The sequence below is a fragment of the Limanda limanda genome, chromosome 4 (assembly GCF_963576545.1).
Source record: "Limanda limanda chromosome 4, fLimLim1.1, whole genome shotgun sequence".
Lineage (NCBI taxonomy): Eukaryota > Metazoa > Chordata > Actinopteri > Pleuronectiformes > Pleuronectidae > Limanda > Limanda limanda.
In genome coordinates this window covers 6,577,149-6,602,176 of record NC_083639.1, presented here as the reverse complement: position 1 = coordinate 6,602,176, position 25,028 = coordinate 6,577,149, and the positions used below count along the sequence as shown (strand labels likewise).

At 39.4% G+C, this 25,028-nt stretch overlaps 2 protein-coding genes across 2 annotated transcripts in view; one reads left to right on the top strand and one right to left on the bottom strand.

Annotated features, from left to right (window-relative positions):
• Positions 1 to 25,028, top strand: part of syn2b (synapsin IIb) — a 63,707-nt gene that overhangs the window by 32,246 nt on the left and 6,433 nt on the right. Inside the window, 8 exon segments of the mRNA XM_061070331.1 lie at positions 2,011 to 2,068; positions 3,860 to 3,951; positions 8,498 to 8,654; positions 9,962 to 10,051; positions 22,090 to 22,152; positions 23,102 to 23,244; positions 23,684 to 23,758; positions 24,437 to 24,539. Coding sequence (XP_060926314.1) covers positions 2,011 to 2,068; positions 3,860 to 3,951; positions 8,498 to 8,654; positions 9,962 to 10,051; positions 22,090 to 22,152; positions 23,102 to 23,244; positions 23,684 to 23,758; positions 24,437 to 24,539 — 781 coding nt within the window.
• On the bottom strand, positions 12,438 to 20,685 carry LOC133000515 (metalloproteinase inhibitor 4-like). The gene is made up of 5 exons (XM_061070459.1): positions 20,547 to 20,685; positions 14,059 to 14,156; positions 13,398 to 13,512; positions 12,962 to 13,086; positions 12,438 to 12,635 (listed from the first exon to the last, which is right to left on the bottom strand). Exons 1-5 carry the CDS (start codon positions 20,683 to 20,685, stop codon positions 12,438 to 12,440), a joined length of 675 nt encoding a protein of 224 aa, XP_060926442.1.

Genomic DNA, 25,028 nt, shown 5'->3' with positions numbered 1-25,028 from the left:
AACTGTTGATACTTATTATATCATCAATATCACTTTATCATACTTCCTGAGATTCCCAGTTTCTCCAGAATTATATATTTGGGTATATTTATCCTAAAAAACCCTTTGAGCAGCTCCAGTCTTCAGATGTTCACGCCAGATGTGCCCTGCTTGAGCTGTGAACCTCATGAATTAAAGAGCATGTACTTATGTAAATTCACCTTTATTTCTGTCTCAGTTTTCCACTCTGCATTATTTGGATAATAGCAATACTGAGAACTGCAGATGATCTTAATGTCACCCACACATTGCCTGAGCAAACAAATTTTCTGCAGTTACTATAGAAACGTGGGTAGGTTCTACTTGGTCAAAGTGCACGGACAATTTGGTATGTGAAAAGAAAGATTATACTTAAGTACTGTATATACTTGCATGGTTCTAAAGGAAGCAGTACTAGATCACTTTTTCATTTGTGGTTGGAAAGTGTCCTGTAAAAGTCCTCTGTTGGGATTTCGCTAACAGCTCTGTTAGGATTCTTACTCGCAGATGGTGTGTTTTGCTATGTGGCAGCTACATTATGCTTTTTTAATGGACTTTAATGAGGGAGCTACATCAGAGGCCTTTCAGTAGAACACTAGCCTGTAATTGTCGATTACTGCGTTGGCCTGGCATCCCATGGCTCTGTGTATTGTTTAGCAGTGTACACTGAAGACGCTGAATGTGGAGCCTCATTAGATGCTTGATTCTGCATTGAATTCTTCTGAGAAACTGCAAATTTGACTTTACACGTTTCAGTCAGAGCGATGACGCCTGTCGTGTGTTTGTTTCTTTATGTGAGAGCTTCCAGTGGTGGAGGTTAGTGTGTCGTCATCATCACGGCAGCATTGTAGTTTGTTCATGCAGCTGCCCATTCTCCCTGAAAGCAAACGCCAATCAAAATGCACCTTGTGGGGGGACTGAAAAAGATTTATCGCTGTAATGCTGAGGTCACCAATTTTGCTTGTGTGGTCATTGACAGTTTCAAGTTCCTGCATCGTGCCCTCAGAGTGTCACTCTCACAGATGGTCTGATCCTAATGAACCAAACTAACAAGCCAGATGCTTCCGTGCTGCACTACACAGGGTCCTATGAGGTTATTGGGAATGAATCTTGCATACATTTTAGTTTGAGGTGTACAGAGGGACCATGAGCACACACACACGCACACATTTAATTTAATGGCAGATTCTGGTGCAGTGATACTGTACAGAGAATTTCAGAACCTGCTGATAATTGGAGAAATCCATTTTTTTATTATAAGCCCATTCCACAAACTGATTTAAGTTTTCTATAGTTTATAAAATATCTTCTTTAAAGACAGTCATAGTTTTTTATTGTTGCCATATCATCAGGCTTATGGTTATGGCTGTATTCAACTATGGTCTGATGATGGAGGCAGTGTAAAGCATCTGCGATACATCCACAGTGTAGATTAAATGAACGTCCTGAGAGTTTTGTCTGTTTGTGTTTTGTCTGGCGGTCTTGGTGCCTCTGCTCGTCTCCTCCTCTCCGTCAGTCTGGTTTTGTCTGCCTGCCCTCCATCTGCCTGCCTGTGTGTGTGTGTGTGTTTGCTTGCAATCTATTTCTACATCACTCTTGAGCGAGTAGCAGCCAAGATATTAAGAAGTCAACATCAATTCAGATTGTTATTGGGAACATTCATCATTCAAGCTGCAAGATTACGCTTTATTATTTGCAGCAGAATTGCAGGTTTAATCAGATTTTGATGTAACAGCCCATTGACGGACACTAATTGCAGTTTTGGTTTGGCAACGCTGATTTGCTGAATATTTTTTAAGCTAATCAACAATCTCATTAAAAAAAAAAACAGTCTCCTACAAAAGTTTGGCCATTCACAGCGCACAAGCAGGCATCCATTTTCTCTCCATCATTTGTTCCTCAGGGAGTGCGATGTGTCCAGTAGAGGGCAGCACAGACAGCTGCACAAATGTCAGCCTCAATCTCATCTCTCTCTCTCTCTTTTTTTCCCAGGGTCAAAGTGTTTCGGGGAAAGAAGATCCTTGGAGACTACGACGTCAAAGTGGAGCAGGTATAACATAGATTTTATAGACCTTTGATTCTGATTTAATTTATAAAAGGGTGAGCGGGATCAGGACAGAGATGAAAGTCGACTGACACCATACTCACATTTTTGATGTGAAAATGCAAAGAATTTCAAGAAGAGACACTGATGCCGAGCACATTTTCAGCAAAATTGCATAAAACGCTTTCATATAAGATCCACTTACTATGCTTCACTCTGCTTCGTTATATCAAGGTTACAGTGATATGCCAGCATCACGGCTTTGGGGATGGCGAGGTTGGACAACGTGAACATGGAAACATGTTCATGGTTCCCAGAGGTTGAATTCCACACATTACAAAATCTACTTGATGACTTTAATGATGCCCTAAATGTTTCTCCTCTAGTATCATCACCAGATAAAACATTTTAAAGCAGCTGAGAGGCGTAAGCATGTGATTGTTAGGTTTCACGCAGGGTGAACACTTAACACTTAAGCAAAATTTATGCTGCGAAGCTACGTTATAGCCTGCATGTAGATGTGTACCCTACGCAGAGCCCTACACTGGACCCTGATGTGGACCTCCCCAAAAATTGAACTACGCGCTGAGGTGATGCAGACCTCAAGTGCAGTCATTTGTCCACTGGGTAGTTTCATTTCAAGAACTAAACGAGCCCCGGGTTGCATCATCCTGTACCAAGCTTTAAAAAAAAATAAACAAAAACAATAAACAACAAACCCATTCACATCTTATTAATGCACACACCCCTTGTACAAAAAGCAGACCGTTTCCCCAACTGCCCATTCCGGCAGACTCTTTGCCAGTTTTCAATTGAGTTGAAGGAACGAACGCAGACGACTTCTTTCTTTTCTTCATTGCAGTTCTATAATAAAAAGTAATTGCTCTTTGATATCTATCAGCTCCAACTCTAACACGATCCACTCAGTAACAATGAACAGTGGTCTGAAGTCAACAGAGACGCCTGTAAATAAGCGGACCAAAAATCAGAAGACACTCAGCACCAGCATAGGACTTCTACCGCCACTAGCGTTTCAGCACGACTCACAGACACCTACGCACAACTTTGAATGCTGGGCCCTGTGCGTTGGCTACATGCGCTCCTACGGCGTGGCTTCGACACAGAAGCATGAATCAAGCTTTAGTTACTGCATTTGAAATGACAAGTCTCTGGGATTTCGCACCAAACGGTTTCACACCTAATAGATGTTGACAGTTAAATTACAACCACAAGACACCACAGGAACAAAAATAGTCTCTGGTGGAGACAGGAGTCGGCAGCTATGAGTCACAGAGAAATCCTCACTGTAGTCTGCAACCACACCAAAGACCGATATGGTTTTGTAACTGAATAACTATAGGGTATTTCTATACAATGATATTAATTTGTTTTTATCCCAGTTAATGCAAGAATTATTGTATTTGTATCCAGTATCAACATCTTTCTCTTCGTTTCATTCTGTTGCCTCTGCAGAAGGGATTTGTTGGACAAGTTTTTCAGTATTTTATTTAGTTGTTTTGCTCCCAGTGCAAGTGACTCAAATGAAAAAATGATGTGTCTGCAACAATAGATTAGAGTTGACATATTAAACATCTCTTGTTTGCACAATAACCATGAGCACTAACAATATAAGCATCTGGTTTTCCTCTTGTATACGAGTTGTTACAGTCGTTTATTTAAAGCACTTGGGTCCATTTACTGTTTAATGGGATTTCCGAGTATTTAATCAGTGTATATGTCAAGACTTAATGTTTGTAACTAATAAAACTGTCCTCCATCCTTTTTCCATCCTCGTAGGCCGAGTTCTCTGAGGTCAACCTCATCTCGCACTCAAATGGAACCTGTAACGTGGACATGCAGGTCGTCAGGAGCGGTACCAAAGTGGTCAGGTTAGCACCACACACGCATGACACACACATGTACACGCAGAGAGTGTTATTGAGAAGCATAGCTGTTTCTTAAACCCTACATCCTGACGTAGGTCATGAGATTAATCCTTAAATACAACTAAAAAATAACAACCTAACCTCACCACCATTAGTTGGACCTCATCTCCTGACACTAAACAAACCCCACATTTAAAAATGTCCCTGCTTTGGGAATTAATTTCACTAATTTGCAAGGATATTTGATCCTCATTTTGTATTTGAAGTATTTCAACCTTTTTTTTGTATCATGTGTTGTAGTTTTAAATGTTTTTTCCAACGCCGCAGTGTTACAGTCTTACTGCCATGTTTTTGCACCAATAAATGATGATCCAAAGACTTTTCCATGAGATCACAGGGAAAATCCACAGAATAATCTTGAAAATTATGAATAACACTTGTTTACTAAAACCTACGATTGGTGGAAAAGAGACAGAGACATGTGGCCACAATGATTACCCGCAGACTGGCCCAGTAGTTCTGCGTACACAAATGTGAATACACCGTAAAGCAGACAATCGCCCAGACACACTACAAAACCACACAGGCACCGGTGTCCCATAAAAAGACTGAATTATTCGAGACAGTTACTGTCACCAGGAAACAAAACCCGCAGGAAATGAGGACAGCAGCGTCAGTTTGAGTATCAGCATCTTCTGCCTGTAATTATGCTTTATGAGGGGCCGGTCCACATGCTCACACACACAAACACACAAACATGCACTCAACCCTGTCCACTGACTTAGTGTGAGGTCAGGGAAACCTTGACTCACCGGAGCTGACAGAAATATTCACGTCAGAGCAGTGATTTTGCAGTCTGTGTATTGCTGAGTAAACCTCAACCCCAAAGAGGACGTCATGTTTTTCAAATGTCTCTGCAGCTCCTCTTATATGAATTATATAATTATATTTGTATATGAACTATGGGAAATATTTACAGTGCAAAATATGTGGAAATTCCACATTTTTTGTCCCTGAGTAAATGTTGCAGTGAGAGCCTGATGAGTCAGAGGATTTGGTGTTAAAGGCGAGGAAGAGGCTGGAAACCATCAAAATTATTATATTTCTTCTGTAATACTCTATGGAAATGGCAGAATCAGCACATAACAGGGATACAGTCGCTCTAGCACATAACATTTTGAGTTGTCTGTCTGCGTATTCAACATTTGCTTATCTCATCGGTGCATGCATTAAGAATTAAATCAGAAATTATCAATATAAACACACATTAAGTAAATTGAAAAATGTGGAAATGCAAATGTGCAAAAAGTCCTGTGTTAGTTAGGCCTCTTTAACATGAGCATACAGCAGGTCTAGGATGCAGCATTGTTGTTTTGTTAAAGGATAAGCGCAGCATTATTATCTATTTTCTTTAGTGTCAGTTAATTGTGTGAAAAGACAGAAACCAACAAAGTGTCTGTCTCAGTACTTTTCATCATTTATGTCTGTTTTCCCCAAACCAATTCGTTCTTACTCATAAATGCAAATCTTTCAATACTGATTGTTTACTAAAAAATAGCGAATAAGAATAAGTAAATTTTATTAGCTGTGGTTTGATAAAACGTATTATTGCTCTACTCTTATAGTATTTGCTTGATCTACATTAGCACTTTGTAAACTCTGTTTTTAAAAACATCATGATCAGTCAAATAATCAACAAGCAGTTGTTGGTTCCATCTTTTCGTGACATTTGTTGGAGAAAAGAAAACGTGCAACAAATAACTGGGCTTATTCTGTAATTATTCACATTTTAAGATGACTGTCTTGGATCATCAAAGTCTTTGTGAATTTTAGCTGCTGGAAATCTATTAAACCAAAAGAAATAAAGATCATAGAGCTTTCCCTCTTTCTTGCTTCCTTTTTAAATCTTATAGAGGCAGCAAAACTATATATATATATATAAAAAAAAGAATAAATAAAAGAGATGTCAGCCTTCACAAAGTTCAGCTCTGTTATCTAACTTCGTGTCTCTTCATGAGTCGTCTCATTTCAACTTTTTTCCTCCCTCAAATGTCTAGTCTTTGACGCAGGGCAAAGTGAAAACCAGTTAGGATGAATTGCTGGCAACACTGGTTTTAGTATCCAGTTGAGAGAAGAGTCAAGACCCTGCTGATGTTTACAATTTACTGTCAATGATGAAGAGATTATTGTCACATTAATTGCTGTGTCCTCCCCACCAGAGTCTTTTTTAGCTTCTCCGAGACTCTGATTAGTATTCTCAGAGCATAGAGCCGGTGGTGGTCACACTGTGCCAGAGTTTTCTCTCACTGATCTCTACATCTCTTTTACTCTGTTTTTCTCGCTCTCTACGTCCACCCCCTTGTCTTTCTTCACATCTCCTCGCTCTCGCATATTCAGAGCAAGTAACAGGTGTTATGTCCCATCACCATCAACATTTCATTGAGCTCAAGTTTTTTTTGTGTGTTTTACTCTTGAGATTTATATATTTGTTCTCAGTAAAGCATTAAAAAGTCATGAAACCTTTTAAAATTGTGACAGATTATGAAAAACCATGAATCAATGAACTGGTTATTACATTTTAGGAGTTTACTTTTTAGTTTGGCACATTCATGCCATGTTGTCGAATGTCTGATTTCAGTTCCCATCCAGCCGCCTTCCAGTCCTCACCCAGTCCCTCACCCAGTCCTCACCCAGTCCCCACCCAGTCCTCACCCAGTCCCCACCCAGTCCCTCGCTCCAACTAAGAGTGGGCAATAACTTCAATCTCGAATTGTGTGTATCAGCACAGATTAAGAGCCTTGTTATTATTAAAAGTGGCAAATGTACAACCTGTTGTTTACTGGCACAACACACACCATAATTAGCCCAATAGGACTATCTTAAAGTTATGGATTAAGAATGGTTCTTTGTTAAAGATGAGAAAACCTTGTGGTTTGGGTTGGAACACCCCTGGCAAAAATTACTGCTGACTACTTTTCTAAGGTTACAGGTGATTACATTGACAATAACCACATGGTTAAGGTTATAGATTGTCTGCGGTCATGCTTTAAGAAACACTGGTGGTAGGAAATTGGAATTGACACAAAAGTTGACACATTCTTTACAGAAGTACAGATGCTTGTGTCAAAATTGACTGAAGTAAAAGTAAATGTATTTATTCCACCTCTTTACTCAATTTAAAATATAAAAGTACAGGCTCTAAATTGTACTCAACGTTATCGACATTCTTTATTTTCTTCCATGTTGTTACTTCTTGTCATGGACATATGTGCCATGGCTCTTCTCTGCAGTCGAGTCTTCCTCTACACAGCAAGCAGTCGTCTTTTCTGTTTTTATTGTCCATTTAGGTTAAAACCTCTCTCGATATTGGGAAGGCAGCGCATCACGATGCAAAATAAACGTTATGACTAATTCCCCTCAAATGCATTAAAACCATTCTTCTAAACTTTTGAAGGACTTTTGAAACCGGTTCTTCAAACTCAGACTTTTACCAGCATCCCTCCTGAGAGACACTAATTTGTTTGTTAACCACAGATTTTGTGCTGAGTGAATTATCACCACATCAGTCCCCCACCATTAATCAGCTCATTGTATAACTTAGTGATGCATTAAAACATGAAGGCTCATCAAACATTTACCTAAGACCCTCTGCTCAATTGTATTAAAGATCTCAGTTTACAATTGTTTTTTGATTTAAAAAGCACAAGGTGAAATTCACCATCCAAGATCGTCTGAGGAGAGGAAACATGACCAGTTTTTTCTTAACAGCTAAAGTTTTCACCTGTGAGCAGTGTTTATTCTATGTTTTAGATATTTCATAAGAAAAACATCATGTGAAATGATAAAGTGAAATAGTTACACTCTTGCAGAGGTTCAGGTCAGACCAACACGTGCATGGAGGTTGCATGTGTTTAAATTCAATTTCCTCCATTAACGATACTTTAAATTGCTGAGATTTGCCTCTGACTCAGTGATGCTCGCAAATTGATAAATTACAAAGCACTATCATGTAGATTGTTGTGTCATTTTAATTACACATAATAAGCAAACAAATCAAACATTAGTTACCAACTTCAGGCTTCATTTAACATCAAATTCAAGCGTCTAGCATCCAAGAAAAAATGTATTCCTCATGTGGATTCACAAACTAAAACAGAAATCTTATTAAGACTCCTTCACAGATGATTATCCACTCTAAGAATTGAGACATGACCACTACTTTGTCTTTATGACATTCTCTAATTTAAGTAATTTAATGCGGCCAGGTAGACTTATCTAACTATTCTCTCACTGCTGCAGCATCCAAAGTGGAAAATGTTTTTATTTCACCTTTCACTTATAGCTGGGTATCTGTATCATGACCTGTGTTTAATGTCATCCTTTCACTTTCACCTACACAAAAATGCAGGTCATTAACGTCTGCATACAAAACTCTCTGTATTTATCAAAAATGATAGACAGACAGACTGTGAAAAGAAATGCTCAACAAAACAATCTAGAAAATATGGTTTTCTTATTATTTCAGCCTCATTTAATCTCTCCTATCCAGGTCCTTCAGGCCCGACTTCGTCTTGGTGCGTCAACACGCCTTCAGCATGGCGCAGAACGAGGACTTCAGGAACTTGATCATCGGCCTGCAGTATGCGGGCGTCCCCTCGGTCAACTCTCTGGACTCCATCTACAATCTCTGCGACAAGCCCTGGGCCGTAAGCATTTCCAGCAAAACTCATTAACGACTGACACAACCCACACACTGCTTTAATGACTGTGGCCTGAGGAGAAGTGGGAAGATGCTTTTAATGGAGGTGGCAGCTTCTTTCAGTTCTACTCAAGATAATTTGGAACATGATGATGTCCAAAATATGATGTCACTTTCATATGGACCATTCCACAATAACAACAGATTGGCAGTGATTTTTACTAAATGGAAATTACCCTGTTGTTACTATATTATATAACTATATAATGTGTAATATGTTGCTGTGGCTGAGGGGTAGATTGGTCGTCCTTGAACCAGAATGTCGGCGGTTTTATCTAGTGGTTGGGGAAAAAATAGATTCTGTTCAGTATCGCGATATTTTGAGCCCGCGATCATATCAATACTGTAGCACATAGTATTGCAATATTTAATATATTTTTTTTAATATTTATTTACAATTATATATGTAACAGCCCCTGGCTGGCAAAGCATGACGAGGAGAGTTTCAGAGTTTAAAAGATACCTAGTGTGTATGCGGAAAGGATGTTCTCCACTGCAGGAGATATAGTAACGGCCCAGAGGAGCACTTTAACATATGAGCATGTTGACCAACTTTTTCTGAACAAAAATGCCAATATTCCCAAATGAATTTAACATTTTGGGTCATGACCTTGCAAGTCTCAATTTTATTGAAGTTCTAGGTTACTCTTATTTATATGATTGAGCTCAGTGTTCACGTGAGAGGTCTCCATTCAGAAAATAATTACAAAGGTCCTGTGTCCTGAATGTTCAAGGACAAAGTTTTTGCACTACCCTTTCTTAGTTTTTGCACTTCAGTTAATGTGTAGAAGACAATGTTGTTCACAGAATTAAATGTGACATTTGAGGTGAGTTGAGTGAGTCTTATTTTCCTCATTTTTTGTAATGCCTTTGAATAATATGGGGGACATGAATCGCAATAAATCACAGAATCGAATCGCAATACTTGCAGTATCGCAATATATCGCAGAATCGCAATACTATTGAATCGTGGCCCAAATATCGCAATACTATTGAATCGTCACATTTTTGCCAATTCCCACTTCCCCTTGGGCAAGATGCTGAACCCCGAATTGCCCCTCATAGAAAAAGTGCTGCCCATAGATGCACAATTTAAACGTGTGTGTAAATGGCTAAACTGTACAGTAAAATGCTTTGAGTGGTCATCAAGACTAGACAAGCTCTATATATTCAGACCATTAACCATTGTGTCATCATGTCTGATTTGAAGTTGATTCCCTTCTGCTTCTCTCTCTTGGATCTGGTTTCCTCCAGTTTTCTCATTTGATCAATAATCAGAAGAGGTTGGGTTCGGATAAGTTCCCTCTCATTGATCAGACCTTCTACCCCAACTACAAAGACATGGTAAGAAAATCATTTATCAGGTGTGTTTGTTAAAGAAGAATAAATAGTAGCTACTATTTCATACAACATATATATATACATACATAAGGCTACTGCAGTGACTACTCTTCTATAACTTTTAAAACAAATTTAAATGTTAATGTCAACTTTCAGTTATGTAGAGTCTGTTCTAACATTTTGGTAAATGAAGAAAATAAATAAAGAGTCGGTGACACTTTCATCCATTGAGACATTTTATATACAATCTTTTTTGGTACATGGAAATAAAAAAAACTCTATTCAGACAGAAACAGACACATAAATACAAACCAAAACAATTTGTTCAGTATAAAACAAACATGAAATAGTTTGATAGCTCTTTGCTAAAGCCATACAATTGTAATTCATTATCTATATTTAATTAACACATTTCCAAATATGACAAATTACTGCATTGGAATGAAACTATTTTATTGTTCAAAATGACCCGAATAGGATCTTTATAATTTTCCCTGCTAATGCATGAAAAAAATAAGTGTTTAATCTGTATGACTTCAGCAAAGTAATCCAGTAACAAGACAGGGGTCAATTCAGATTTGGGACATTGAGTCTTTATATTAAATATTGTCTTAAATCCGGGGATGCAAACTCATCAGGGGAAGAAAGGGAGACAGGTGGGAGACGAGGGGAGTGAATAAAAAATGAATGTGTTCTTGCTCTTAACAGCTGTTGCAACTCCTGTTGGACCAATTAGGACAGGACTTAGATATGACATTTAACCACATCTATTAAACAGAAACTGTCACAAGGTATTTCCAGGTCAGCTTGTGTCCTTCTCAGTCACATTGACATTTGCCCGCTTCTAAAGAGACATAATGAGGCTACTGTAACAAGCGTTCAGTTAAACTACATCACAAGTAACTTTGGTCCCTTTTAGATAATTGTTCACTCTCTTGTATCATGAATTTGTCTCGTGTGCCAAAACAAAACCCTGAAGCAAATTGTTCAGTTAACTATCAGCTATAGTCAGCTATATATCAGTTATATTGTTTTAGCATACACAGAAAAATAGAACGATCAGGGGCTAATTGGAAGGAGCTCAGGTTATGTTGTGATCGAATTGTAACGTTAATAACAACAAATAGTTCCGTACAGACAGAGCAGGGAGAGAGCGGGTGTATGTCCAGCAAGACGAGAATAAGCAACTGCGTGATGTGAGGTCCTGACAGCTGAGTAGAGTTTTTTGATCAATGTAGTTTCCTCATTAAAGAGGTTTTGCGAACCACCTGTCCCTGAGTTGTTTGCATCCCTGTTCATCATTAACTAATTTATTTCTCCTCCTGTTGGTTCATATCTTACGCCAAGGTTTTTACAATCTGTTCTTGAACTTGAAGCTTGAGGAGAACCCACTTACAAAAATCATTAATTTAAAATCATGAATTGAACCCTGTCCGGTTTCATCACTTCCTTTAAGGAGACGGGGTGTGGCTTCTACAGGGGGCAGTGCTGTTGTTATGGCGCTGGATTAGATTTTTTGGCACAGGAAATAGTAATGGAGTTTAACCAAGGAAACTAAACACACACACAAGATAAAAACCTCTACACGCTATAAGACAAGATCCGGTTAGCCTTTAAAACGTTAATTTTCACTGAAATACAATATTTACAGTCTCAGAAATTTGACAGTTCAAACTGTTGTGATTTAGATGTATGATAATGATGGTCATGTATAATGTATATTTCTGGACTTCAGGTGTTGCCTTGTTGTAAATACAGTAGATTTTCATTTGCCTGGGACAGTTATTTCGATATAAAGGTAAACATTCCACACCAGAGAAGGTGGCAGTGCTCTGCCTGCAAAAATGTGTGCACAGACGTTCTGATGACTTTGCTATGCAGGGTTGTGGCAGAAGTTGATATCTATTTTTCCTCTACTTTTTTTTTACTGTAATTGTCCACCTTCCCTATACCTCTTTAAGAAAATATAGCTAAGATTACTATTTAACTCTTTCTAAGTTATGCATGCAAAAATATGAGGTCCTTGATTTTTTTCTTTTGTAAAGGTTATTTATTCTGTCTCCACAGCGATGTTAGAGAGCAGATTCACTGGGTTGAATGATGTGCAGTGAAAGGTCTTCACATATTCTTATTCTGTGGAAAACAGCAAGTGAAGTGGAATGTGTGAGAGCATGAAAATGACTCAGAGGTCTGCTGAAAGCCCCTGCAGATAATAAAACGTTCGCTAGCACTGCTGTAGAAACCACCTGATCCCGTCTAACAGAAGCTCGGCAGTGAGTTAAGCTCCCTTGAACATAAAAATCTGCCAATTTTTTTATTCAGTGAAATCGCCAAATTTGAGCCACATAAGCACGAAGCAGGAAAGGCGTTACGGGAGGGAAACTACAGGTCAGGGGTCACTCATCTCCAAGAAGTCTTTCTCAGGCGGGGGTCCGCCCCGGTACCAGCTGCAGGTCGTGTCGGAGCGGCGGATGCAGGCGTACTGCCGAGCCTGCTCCCCGTTAAGGCTGTTATCCAGCAGCCAGTCAGTCCACAAGCACTCGTCTTCTCCTGTAGACGCACACGGCACCGTATAACAAGTGTTGATCTGAGGGAAGAAGAGTATTTGATTTATTCCACTCTCATCTCATTATATGTTCGCAAATGGTTGGGGGGGGAAGTTAGGGGACTTGATCTTTGTGTCTCTGAGGACATTTTATACAATGAGATTTGTATTTCCATGGGAAAAAATGATCACAAGACGCATGAAAACCTTTTTATGTGCAAAAATGGAAAAGAAAGTTTAAGAGACGAGAAGAACTCGGTGCTTCAAGAACTCAGCTGCTATGCTTCCTCTTCTCTGAGACAGACGAAAGGGACAGATAAATATGGATGAAGTTATGTCTGACGAATGAGGTGTCAGTCCTTACTCACTCTGCATTCACAGCCCATCTGGTATCTGTAGTTGAGATTCTTCTTCTGTGACAGTGATAAGTTGTCCCACGACTCGACCATGTCGCATTGGCCAATAGAAATCCTCCCATCGATCCACATGCTCCCTGATTGGTGACATCACAACATGATCACATGTAATACATAGCCGTCTTTGTGTTAGCCAGACCAGCTGTTTTTTTTATGCAGGACTAAGGCTGATAGCTGTAGTTACTGTATAGAGACATGAGTGTAAACTTCTAACTCTTAGCAAGAAAGCTAATAAGCAATTGTCCTTACATTTTCAACTATTGCTTTAAAATAATCATATGGGACAAGGTTTTCCTGTCATTGCCGCGCTGTATTCTTACTGAAAACAACACTGATGTATTAGTTTGACATCACTGTACGCAGTCTGTGTTGACTTTCATAACTATACCTGAGAGAAGGTACCCTGCTTTATTGTTGTAGTCCAGTTTGACTCCGCACAGTGAGGAGAAGACTGGAGTGTACACGTACTGGATATCCTTGGCCTTATCAAAACCTTTGAACATCTGAAATCAAAGACACCCAGAGACAAGAGAGTGAAATGAAAAAAGGGGATGTACAACAATGGCCTGATAAAAAATTAATGGAGTAAATATGTGGCAGCAATGTTAGCATTGATAATAACAGGGCCACAACAGCTAAATATGTAAAAAACTAAAAATGTCCCCAAAATATACTGATCCATAATGCCTCAGTCGTCAAACAGATACTGTTTGACATAAACTCCAAAAACAAAGAGATTTATGCGTTTGTAAATAGATAATGATTCTGTATTTGTCTTAACTTCTACAGCATTAGGTAAAGTGGAGGTGGTCATGTTCACATGTGGAGCAACTGAACTACACTTTTTTAATTTTTGAATGCTGCAATCCACATACATATTTCATGCTTTTAGGAGTTGGGATCTGTTAGAGTTTATTTACTACTTTTCCTCCTGACAAATGTAATGAAGACATTAACCACACACACGAATACACAACAGCACAGACATTAAAAATGATGAAAAAACATCTGCACCAGCTGCATGTTTTACTGCTGCCCAGAGGTCTCACCTTGATCATTTTGATTTCATATTGGATCATCTTCATGTAAGGTGAGGAGCTGTTGCTAGGCGACACTATCTTCTCTCCAGAGATCTTTGCCCTTATCACTGCCAACAGGAAAAGGAACCGAGGATTAATGTCCAATACAAACAAGAGAGAATACAAAAAGGGGATTTACATCGGGAGACAATGACAATAAAAACAGCCTGATTTATGTTTGTTTATTGATAGTTTTTTCTTCTCTATAGTTTTTATTAGAGGGTTGATGGATGGATGGATGGTCCCTGTCGCTCTCAGTAGAGATACAGGATGCACCCCCCCTCTCCTCTTAGCAAAATCAAAATCCACATAGAATAACAAGTAGCCCTTTGCTTGCACACTCCCGTTAACTGACTCCACACACACATGTATTTATACAGTATATCTCACACACCACTCACACGATATGCTCGCTGATGCCAAACCATATCTGGCACAGAGGTGACTGCACAATATTTTATCCCATGCTGTAAATCAAATAGACAAGAAAAGCAGCAGGATAATTGGTCTGTGGTTCTCGACAGGAAAGTAACACCATCTCATTTAGAGAGAAAATATTCATAATAATCATAAAATTACAAACATTACAGGTTCTACTCATCCAGACCACAACATGCAGCAGTCCACACTGTGCCAAATCAAACTTCATTATTATAGACTGCTAGAAATTTCCTTCCCACAAACAAATACAATTTCCACAGTTTTACATCTGCATTACTTTTTCTGTCAACTGACAAAGTAATTCCACAGTAAAACATTTCCTTTAAACTACACTGTAGTAAAAAACACTGTTGCAGCTCAATAACTCAAACATAATCAAGATCACAGCTATAGCTGCATGTGATCCTCTGAAGAGCAACGGCATAATGGCAGAATATGAATGTACAATATTTATGGGCTTTTCACTGAAGAGATTTCAAGTTCAAGTTTTTAGTTCATACAGGGTTATATTGAATATGCTAAAATGTGTTGATTAGTATGATGTGTTGACCTGGAGAGCCATTCAATTTCAATTTGTCTTTCTAGTAAACTGGATGTAAAGAATATCACTTAACACTGGTATATATTTGCCATTTCTTTCCTTCCACATAAGTCTGGAAGGGAGAAAACAGTTGCCTGTTGAGTTACCAGAGTGAGATGCAGAAAGACGGAGAGATTAGAGGAAACAGAGAGGCAAACATTCTGCCAGTGACCTTGGTAAAATCTTGAACGAGAAGGGAAAGCTACAGGATTAACGAGAGGGAGAGAAAGTGTGACCCAGCACCCCTCCTAACCCGCTCTCTCTCTCATACAGCTAAGAAAACCACCCCCTTGTTTTTGCTCCTAGCTCATCACATAACTTCATCGCAGTTTTGTCTGCTGGTCAGAGGAGGAGGAGCTTGGCTTGTTCTGTGAAATCGGTTTCAGGAGAAAAAATACCTCTTTTGTTTGTTGTACATGCAGCAAGACGGAAAGGCAGGACTCCACACAAACGCACAGACAGAAAGTGAATGCGAACTTGAGTGAATTCGTGTAGTTCATATGAGGTGAAGTAGAAAACATCCTGAATCTTTAAAAAATCAATTGGAGGCGAAACAAAGACAATACAAAGGCCAGACTTCTTAAAATGGGGGCTTATAAAAAGTGCATTTAAAGTGTAATTAGCACATAGATCCTCTATAATACCTTGTAATGCATTTGACATGGTCAGACCTTGTAAGGGAACATTTACTTTTATACTCGCCCACACACTTGTAGCTGTGACCTGAATAATCCAGGCAAAGAGCTTCAATAGCACTCAGTAGAACATTTACTTCCAAGGCCCAATTCAATCAAGTTGCATCATATTTCACAAACTCATGGATATCAGTGGCCTAAATGTGCCTTTGAAAAAAAATCAAGATCCACAAATTATTCTCTTCAAACAGCCTCATCTGTCCTCCAAGGTTTGTGCAAATCGGTTCAGTTGCTTTTGTCTAATCTTGATCACAAACAAACTAACCAACCAACAAACAAATGCATGGTTCCATTCCAAACATTGCTCTAGTGTAATAGGCCGCCGAATTACAACCTTGAAATACATCCACGCTTCTTTCTAGCCCATGTTTTCATATTCCATGTACTTTTCTGCTAATACGCTGGATTTATTTTCTGATATAGAAAATCGATAGCTGTCTAGTGAACACACTAAAGCCAGAAGAAGAAGACTGTTAGCTTTGACGAATGATACGTCTAAGCCATCTTGATGGGTGATTTTATTTATGTCAATCGCAGTATTTTTTAAATATCTCATTACTTCTTCTGCTGCTGGTTGAAAGTGTTTTCATAGGGTAACTGCCAGACAGTACATTCACATCAGTTAACCCACTTAATCAGCTATTATATCACTCAATAAGACTATGATGTTAAATATACAGGAAAACTTCACTGTACCCATGATCATAGTACCATCTTTGCCCTGCTTGTTCAGATCATCAAGGAGAAACATGTTTAGGTAGATTAAGTTAAATTAGCTGCCCCACTTAAGTCTGAATAATGGGTTTATGTGGCCTATTTATGACGAGTATTACCCAAAGCCATAGCAGTGCTTTTTGAAATGATCAAATCGTGGGCAGTCTGGGCTTTGGCCATACATCATTGCAACTTGTGGGAGGAAAGAAGTTGCAGTAGCCAATTAGCCAAGAAAAGTACAGTCATTCTTTATTAAAGCAGATAAGTGCTTTTAATCATTTATCAATACAATATCTGCTCTTGCCAAATAAAAATAAACAAAATCTGGGTTGGGTCATGTTCAGCACATTATACTGTATGGACAATTTTGACATCACTTATCGGTGAGGTGCAACAATTTAACTGTAGAACTTGTTTTTTTTTCCAAGCGGACGATTGGTTCTTTTGTCCCAGACTCTCTGAAATATGTACCCCCCACCTCGACATCCTCTGAACCGGACAAGGCTAGTTTACCCACTCGATTCAACTGCTGCAGCTGTGTCACAAGCAGGAATCAGGACAGGCGAGCCTGCAGAGGGAAAGTGTCCGTGCATCCGTCTCACGGCCACATAACCCAGGAAATATTGCAAACTTGTACCATGAGAACTGATGTAGTAAGTAACTTCCCCCCTCCCACATGAATCGGCACCCTTGTCATGCTCACAAAGCTGGACTGTCAGTGGGCTTTCACTCTGATATTGTTAGTATGCAGCCCATTAGACCAAGCCTATAGACATGGAAATGAAGTAGGGAGAACGAGGGAAAGAAAGAGAGAGAGATGGATTAGGCTGTGTTGGCATGGCTTGGCCTCTGTCCAACACACACACACACACACACACACACACACCTACACACAATCTAAAATACACGAACATGGAGAGGGATTCAGCCAAGGTTTCTCCAGATGGGATATTAGTCAGATGTACAGCTTTATTCAAAGGGTTCAGCAACTCTGTCAACAACACTGTCAGGTCAACTAAAGGCCACCACCAGTCTATCCTTATAACACAACCAGGACAGTTTAACTATTAACACTTATTGTAAATGAGGCATTTTCCCTTTTTGTTATTTATGGGTTCAGGAAATTGCATCCTACATAAAAGGGGATCCCTGACGTTTGTGAAAACAGCACTCGAACATATAAATCTAAAAATGGGGACAAGGCCCCAAACAGACCAGAGGAAATGGGACCTGATTACAAAAGAACATGTGGTCAATTGACCTTGTGCCAAACCCTGCTCCTACTGAGTTACTCTTGCTACACCTATCTAGATTTCTGTCCTTGCACAGGACATATGCAATTTACAATACATGTATATTTATGGGCGATTTACTATATGAAAACATATGTAGCCTTTGAAAGATGAGTTATCGATTTCACACAGAGGTAAACAGAAGCAGCTAAGATCCAGTGATCTTGTCACCTGCTGTTAGCATACTTTATCTTACCTCCTGCTTAGAGAAAAGGTTTAAAACTCTTTGTCTGTTTGACTCATTTTAAAAAACAATCAATAGATGTGTAATATAAACGTGGTGGGTTGCATTTCATATTGACCAAAAAGAAGTGATTTCAGTTGTGTAGCGTTAGCCAGAGCTAGAGGCCGTTCGAACTATTTCACGCTGGAAAGTCCCACAATTAGAGCGGCAACGTGTAGCCTATGCAAAACTTCCGTTTCGAAACGTTAACTAATATTGCCAGTTACAACACTCAAATTCCAGGTATTGGAATTGGTATCAGGAAGGAGAAAATGGAACTGGAACATCTATACCTGTTACCAAACAATAATATTGACCTTGTTAATTCTTTGCTTCATGGCTTTGGAAGTATGTTAGCGTTATTACTGTAGATAGTTAGCTCATTAGTTAAATGTGCTCACATTTGCAGGCTTACGCAGACGATTCTTCTCGCATCCATATTTCTGGTTGGGGAAAGGATTAACTCTTAGATTACCAAGTATTGGTCTTACTACAGCCTCATTGTCACTGCCTCAACCCATAGAGAAATCGCCAACTTGTGAGCTGTGGCTCAGGTGATGAGCAGTCGTCTTCTAACCAGAAGGTCAGTGGTTCGATCCCAGTGTTCCCCATTCCGCATGCCATAGAAATACAGACCACTTTACCAGCCTGGTTGCACTGCTATAATTGGATAGCAATTAGAACCAATTTTGTTTTGGTGCAGAGCTTCAAACAGAAAAAAATATGGCTCACCATGTAAAATGCATAATTTTGAATGTTGGCTTCATGATGGAGTATAATGTGTGACTCTTTTATGCCTTCAGACCAAAATAATTATGGTCATAAACACCGACCTTGTTTGGTCAGGATTTTCTGACTTTTTGATTCAGGCTGAACCAAAGCAAACGATGTGAAATGTGCCTCGTACCACAGGCGAGACCAAACTACCAAAATTGTATCTGGCCAAAATAGGTGGTCTTGGTCTGGATTAAACTGAACCATGGTTCAGTTTGTTTGTTGAGTGAAAACAGGGTTTTGGACTTTTGGACTAATGGCAGGAAGTTGAAACAGCATTAAACTCTAGAGGTAATTAGAAAAAGCACAAGCTTTACTGGTCTCTCTATAAACTGAGTTGCACAGGCCCGCAGGTTTGCTTTCAGTCTTCGCCTCCAACAATGTAATGTTTGAACGATGAGGATGTTCATTCGGCTCATTAAAACTGGTGTCAAGTACCATAATGATGTTACAGTGGCAATGTGATTAATAAAAGTAACCGGTTCATACATTTTCTTCATACAAAAGGACAAAAGCGAGCCATCTACAAACCAATCAATGTCAAGTAGCCCACAAAGCTGATAACCATAGGACACATGTCATACCGAATTCTTGAGTGTGCTCCCTAGATTGCAACATGAAACCAAAACTTACTAGCAAAACAGAATAATCACTCTTATATCTCACTCATGGATGACACACTCCATATGCGAAACTCTGTCCTAAAAACATTGCCCCAAATAGTCCAACTCCCATTGTGTTCCCATAACCCAGATCTAATTGGCGTTATGGAGGTTTTGAAAACAGGCCTCAGCCTCCATTTCATACTGACAATTTTTTGAGGCACATAATTTCAAAGCACTTTGAAGCAGCTGACCCTTCTCTAAACCTGGATTCACATTCAGACCAATTAGAAAACAAGACTATTCTTCCTCTACTTTCTCTCCCTCGCTCTCCTCTGCTGGAGTATAACCTTTGACAGGAGCACATACTCCAGCTTTCCACAGTCTGGAGCCAAGTACTCAAAGTCAGAGCAGAGTGTTGGTTTTGGCCTCTGCTGAGGCAAGACAGAAGAGGAAGACGGGGGGTGTCGGACAGAGAGACAGGCAGACAGCTCGACACACAGACAGATAGAAAGTAGGCCGGGCCCACACAGTGCTGTCTGGTTTCTATGGTTTGTTTTTATGTGATTGAGAGCAAGACGACTGAAATACATAACCACAAAAAACAGAGAGTTGGGCTGCCCTCTTATCACATAGAATGATAAATAAAAGATAAAAAGAAACAAGGGTGCATCTGTTTTTCTTCTTTTGACTCACTGGAAAAAAATAACTTATTATAACTAATATTAATCAATAATAATTCCACTAATTGCCCATGCTCCACACTACTCACTACACAATCATCCTATATAATGCTTTAATAACATTGACTCTGGAATCGTTCTGTGTACAATTGATATTTTCTTTTAATAAAGCTGGAAAAAGCCACAACAATAAATCAACTGCTGTGAGCTTCGCCTTGGAGCTCTATCGATTAGTTCTGTATCAGCAGATTTACTCTTAAGAATGGAATGTATTCTCATTAAGTTGATCAATAAGCCAATTGAGCAATCAGTTAGTTCAGAGGGAGGCCAGCTCCTCCCTATTTGGGGAGTAAATTTACAGTCTGAGGAACTTAAAATCACTTTCCTAGTTTTATTGAAGGCAGCAGCTTGTAGATTTTAAACCAACTGCACTGATCTCCAGTCAATAACTTACCGATCTCAGCGCTGCAGAATAGCTGCTGTGGGTGTGCTGGGTGGCAGCTACATCCCTCCACTGCTACCTCCATTCCTGCACCGAGCAAAAGGAGCACCCAGAGCCCCAGACACACAATCCGCTCTTGGGACACAGCCATGACGACTCTGGCAAACCTGTGTCTGCTCCACAAGTCGATGGACGCTCGGCCGCCTCTTCTGATCCCGTCAAGTTCCCCCGGGGAAGCAAATCAGCAGGCAGTCAGCAAAGGGAGGAGGGAGGGGGGGGTGCAGATGAGACTGTAGAGTTGAAGTGCGGCTGTGGATAGAAATGTTGTCATAAGTTTAAAATACACCTCTGAATTAGAGCTGCTGGAGCAAGTTACTTGAAGGGAAGGTTGCTGCTTCTCTCTCTCTCTCTCTCTCTCTCGCTCTCTCTCTCTCTCTCTCTCTCTCTCTCGCTGCAGACAACACACAGAGAAACTTACAATAGTCGGATCCCCTCACTCTCTGGTCCTGAATGCTGAGAGGGTCGCACACAGGGAGCCTCTTATGCACACTTTAGGGACAGCCTCCTCAAACACAGAAAAGAAAACTACCATCCTTTGCCTCTTCTTCTTTTCCGTCTTTTGATGTCCTCCCTCTCCTCCCAGAGGCTGCTGTTGCTGCCAGACTCACTCATGGATGTTTTGAAAATGCAATAACTAGTTTTACTGGATTTGTAAACAACAAAATCTAAGTTAATGCGAATGGGTAAAAAAGTTACTGTTGAGGACAAGAATTTGCTGTGTTGGTGGGAAACCACTTTTCCAATCTTAACTAAATGACTCCACACTATAATCAAATGTGTTTTTCCACAGATTATATAAAGATAGTTTGTTATTGTGTGGAGGCAAAGAGTCACGTATAACATTTTTAGATGTTTGAGGTAGTTGCGGATCTCTAGTAGTATTCCCGACTGACATTTATCAATGACTTTTGAGATATTTGTTTAAATCAAGGACATTAACATAAACATACTTAGAGGATGAATCCTAGTCACTGACTTTCTCTCTAGTGCCACCAGCAGGTCATATCCTGTAAATGTATCCTAACCTCTAAGCAGGGTATCGGATCAACATTTAGACAGACATTCGTGGTTCCCAGAGGATAATTGTGGAAAACAAAAAACTAATTTCTAGGATCCCTCCATCTATGTTAATACTGAGTTTTTTGATATATCAAATATTGATATCAACGTCATAATTGATCAAGCTGTATTCATTTATATTACTTCGACAGGTTTATCTCATGTGTCTATATAAGTTTCCTTGATTCGGTTGTTTGTTCAAATTAATTTTTTCTCTGTTAATATGCTTTCTGCATAAAATGGCTTACTTCTCAAATAATTATATATGGCAGTGTTAAGAGCTCCAGGGCATTAAGGCTTCATTATCTCCATACATCTGTGAACAGTGGAGATGGAGTCGTTCACTTAAAGGCCTGCGGTAGATTAATGGATAACATCTGTTGTCATTCAGTATTCTTCATCTTCATTTATCATCATTTATCCCGTTTCGTTTCAGATTTCAACACCAAGCTTCCCAGTGGTGGTGAAGATTGGACACGCCCACTCTGGAATGGGAAAGGTAATGTTGATTCCTTTACAAACAATCCTCCATCAATGTTCATCGTGGTTCTGGTTGTGATGTACAAAGGGGAAGAAGAGTTATTATACTAGCTTATAATGCCAAGCTGTTGGAATGTAAAAGCACATGAAAAGTTTGACTTGAAATTAGGAGAAAGTAGCCACATGGTGGAGTGGAGTGGACCCATTAGACCATTGCATCATTTGACAAATTAATGTTTGAAAGTGGTTTAAAATCTCTCTGTGTGCCCAGAGGTAGTTGAATAAGCACCAGCACATCTGGGCCCACGTTGAGTGCACTGTGTAATTCTCTCTCTCACATACACCAGCACTATACTCTAATTCTACTTTATGTCTTTGTTTTTTCCCTTTTATGGCTGCAGCACATCTTCCTTATTTTCCCCCTCAGTACACTTTTTCTCCTCTCTTTCTGCTGTTATCGACTGGGAACTGTGTTCATATTTTTTCCGTTTGAAATGAGTGTGATGTGTTTATCCTCTTTCTATCCCACCTCATTGATCCACCACACATCATTCCTCTGAAACTCTCGGATATTAGGTTATTGTCTTTTCTCTACGTCTAACTGGGTCCTTTTAACACCCTGTTCTTTTTGGGATTTTTTTTCAGACTCTATCTAATCTTTACCGGTTTTTTTACCTCAGATGTAAATATCACACATTATCAGCTTTTTGCTGCTGTTGCATACCCCTTAGCGGAATCTAGAACTTCCTTGAATTTCCTTCCTGTGAGGCAACAGTGCCACTGCACCGCCAAAAAAATACAAATACTAAATAATGATCCCGGAATTTAAATATATCATGAAACTTCTTTTTATACCTCTGGTTTTATTGGGCAACATCAGAAGACAAACCTTTTACAGGAATTAATTACCAGTATACCGACCTCTACTTTGAATAAACAAAGTTTCCACTTGTATTTTTCCTCCGTAGGTCAAAGTGGACAATGTGAGTGATTTCCAGGACATTGCGAGTGTGGTGGCCATCACTCAGACCTACTGCACCACAGAGCCATTCATAGACGCCAAGTACGACATCAGGGTCCAGAAAATCGGCACTGACTACAAAGCATACATGTAAGTGTGTTACTCTTTATTTTACTTAGCTGCATTCAGGGAAAAACATTGGGTTTAATTTATTGGGTAACAGAGAAGACATTTCCTTTTACAGAGCAGGAACCTATAACAACCTGAATTGAAACGTTTGCTGTTTAATATGTCTGTTCTTTTTCTTTTCCTGATTTTTGTTGTGTGTCACCCTGTATTTGTTGTTTGTTGTGTGCACTCACTGTAAAACAGACACCATGTGGTAACTGGCCTATTTTCCAGGATGCTAATCAGCCTGTGCTTGTTTTCAGACCACACAGGCATTTGACACAAAATAAACGCTAAAACCGTAACCCTGCTGCTACAAGGGTGTCAAGTTCTGTCTGAGTTAATTTTCCTGTAGTTATAATTCCTACAAACTGATGAAGGTCTGCAATAATTTAATGCCCAATTTCCTCTCCTTTTCCAGGCGAACATCCATCTCTGGTAATTGGAAGAGCAACACCGGATCTGCCATGTTGGAACAAGTAGCCATGACTGACAAGTGAGCAACGCTTCCACATGAGTGAAGCTCAGGCTGCCCTGGTGTCACACACGTTGTCATTTTGTTATGTCACAGTCACAGATCTATTCAGACGAAAGCAGTTCACATGAGTAAACATGTTTAGAAATCAGCTGATATTTGTGAATCCATTTTCTAATGGGTATATTTGACACAATTAGTTGCGGATGGTTCGTTGCTAAAATCTGGATTATAACTATTTTCTCTAAGCGTGCATAGTTATTGATAATACATAATGCATGCAGCTAAATGGCTCAACAGTAGCAAAGCAGTTATTTTCCTTTTACATCCAGTGTCTGAACAAACAACTTTCCGCTCCCACATAATCAGGAAGTATCAACCAGTCTTTCTCAAAGTCAGGGTTCTCAATCATAAATCACCTTTTTGCGAAAACTAAATCAAAATCCATTAAAATTAGCAAAGGTCCCTAAATCTGTGACAGATACTAACAGAGTACAATGCAGATACTTTGAATCTGACACTGTGGAAAAAACAACTGCTCTTGTACATTCACATGTTGCTTTGGGTTAATATTGATCCAACTTTATCTCATTTGCAACTGAATGTTGTAGCCCAGTTTTTAACATTGTAATTTCTGTGAACAGATTATACGTTTGACAGTTCTAATCCAGTAAACATGTGCTCTTCTCTTTGGGACAGGTATAAACTGTGGGTTGATACCTGTTCAGAGATCTTTGCAGGACTGGATATCTGTGCCATCAAAGCCATCTGTGGGAAGGATGGTAATGACTACATAACTGAGGTGAGGATTGGAGGGAGAGAGGGACAGTAAGAAACTCAAAAAAGCATTGACCAGCCAGTGTGCAGGTACTTTACTGTAATTCTCATGCATTTTGTTTGAACTCATTGACACTGGCTTGTGGGAGTTGTATTTCATAAGAGCCCTAATAAGGTCTCTGAGTCTTAAATTTAGCTTGTCTGGCCTAATTTGCCAGGCTGGGGCTTTAGATTATGTAGCTGGGAATAAACCAATTGAATAAAACCTGAATACACATGATGAGTATGATTATTCTCTATTGCCATGATTATCAATTATCTCAATATTTACTCTATTTGTGTGTTTATGTTTGTCTCTCAACAAAGTGCTCTGTCTGGGTCCATTCCAGCCTCCATGTCTCTGTCTTCCTTTTTTTTCCTTTACATATTGGGTTCATGTGTCACAGCCTTTAACCTTGAAGTCATGATCACAACGTTTGTAAATCACACATTAATGGCAGTTATGTGCTTTGGT

What these genes read in the sequence shown, in the direction of transcription:
- LOC133000515 (XM_061070459.1), bottom strand. Translation starts at nt 20,685, where the DNA reads ATGGCTGTGTCCCAAGAGCGGATTGTGTGTCTGGGGCTCTGGGTGCTC. An exon ending in ATTCTGCAGCGCTGAGATCG is followed by an intron (nt 14,157 to 20,546) that starts GTAAGTTATTGA and finishes TCCTGTTGGCAG; the next exon opens with TGATAAGGGCAAAGATCTCT. An exon ending in ATGAAATCAAAATGATCAAG is followed by an intron (nt 13,513 to 14,058) that starts GTGAGACCTCTG and finishes CTTTGATTTCAG; the next exon opens with ATGTTCAAAGGTTTTGATAA.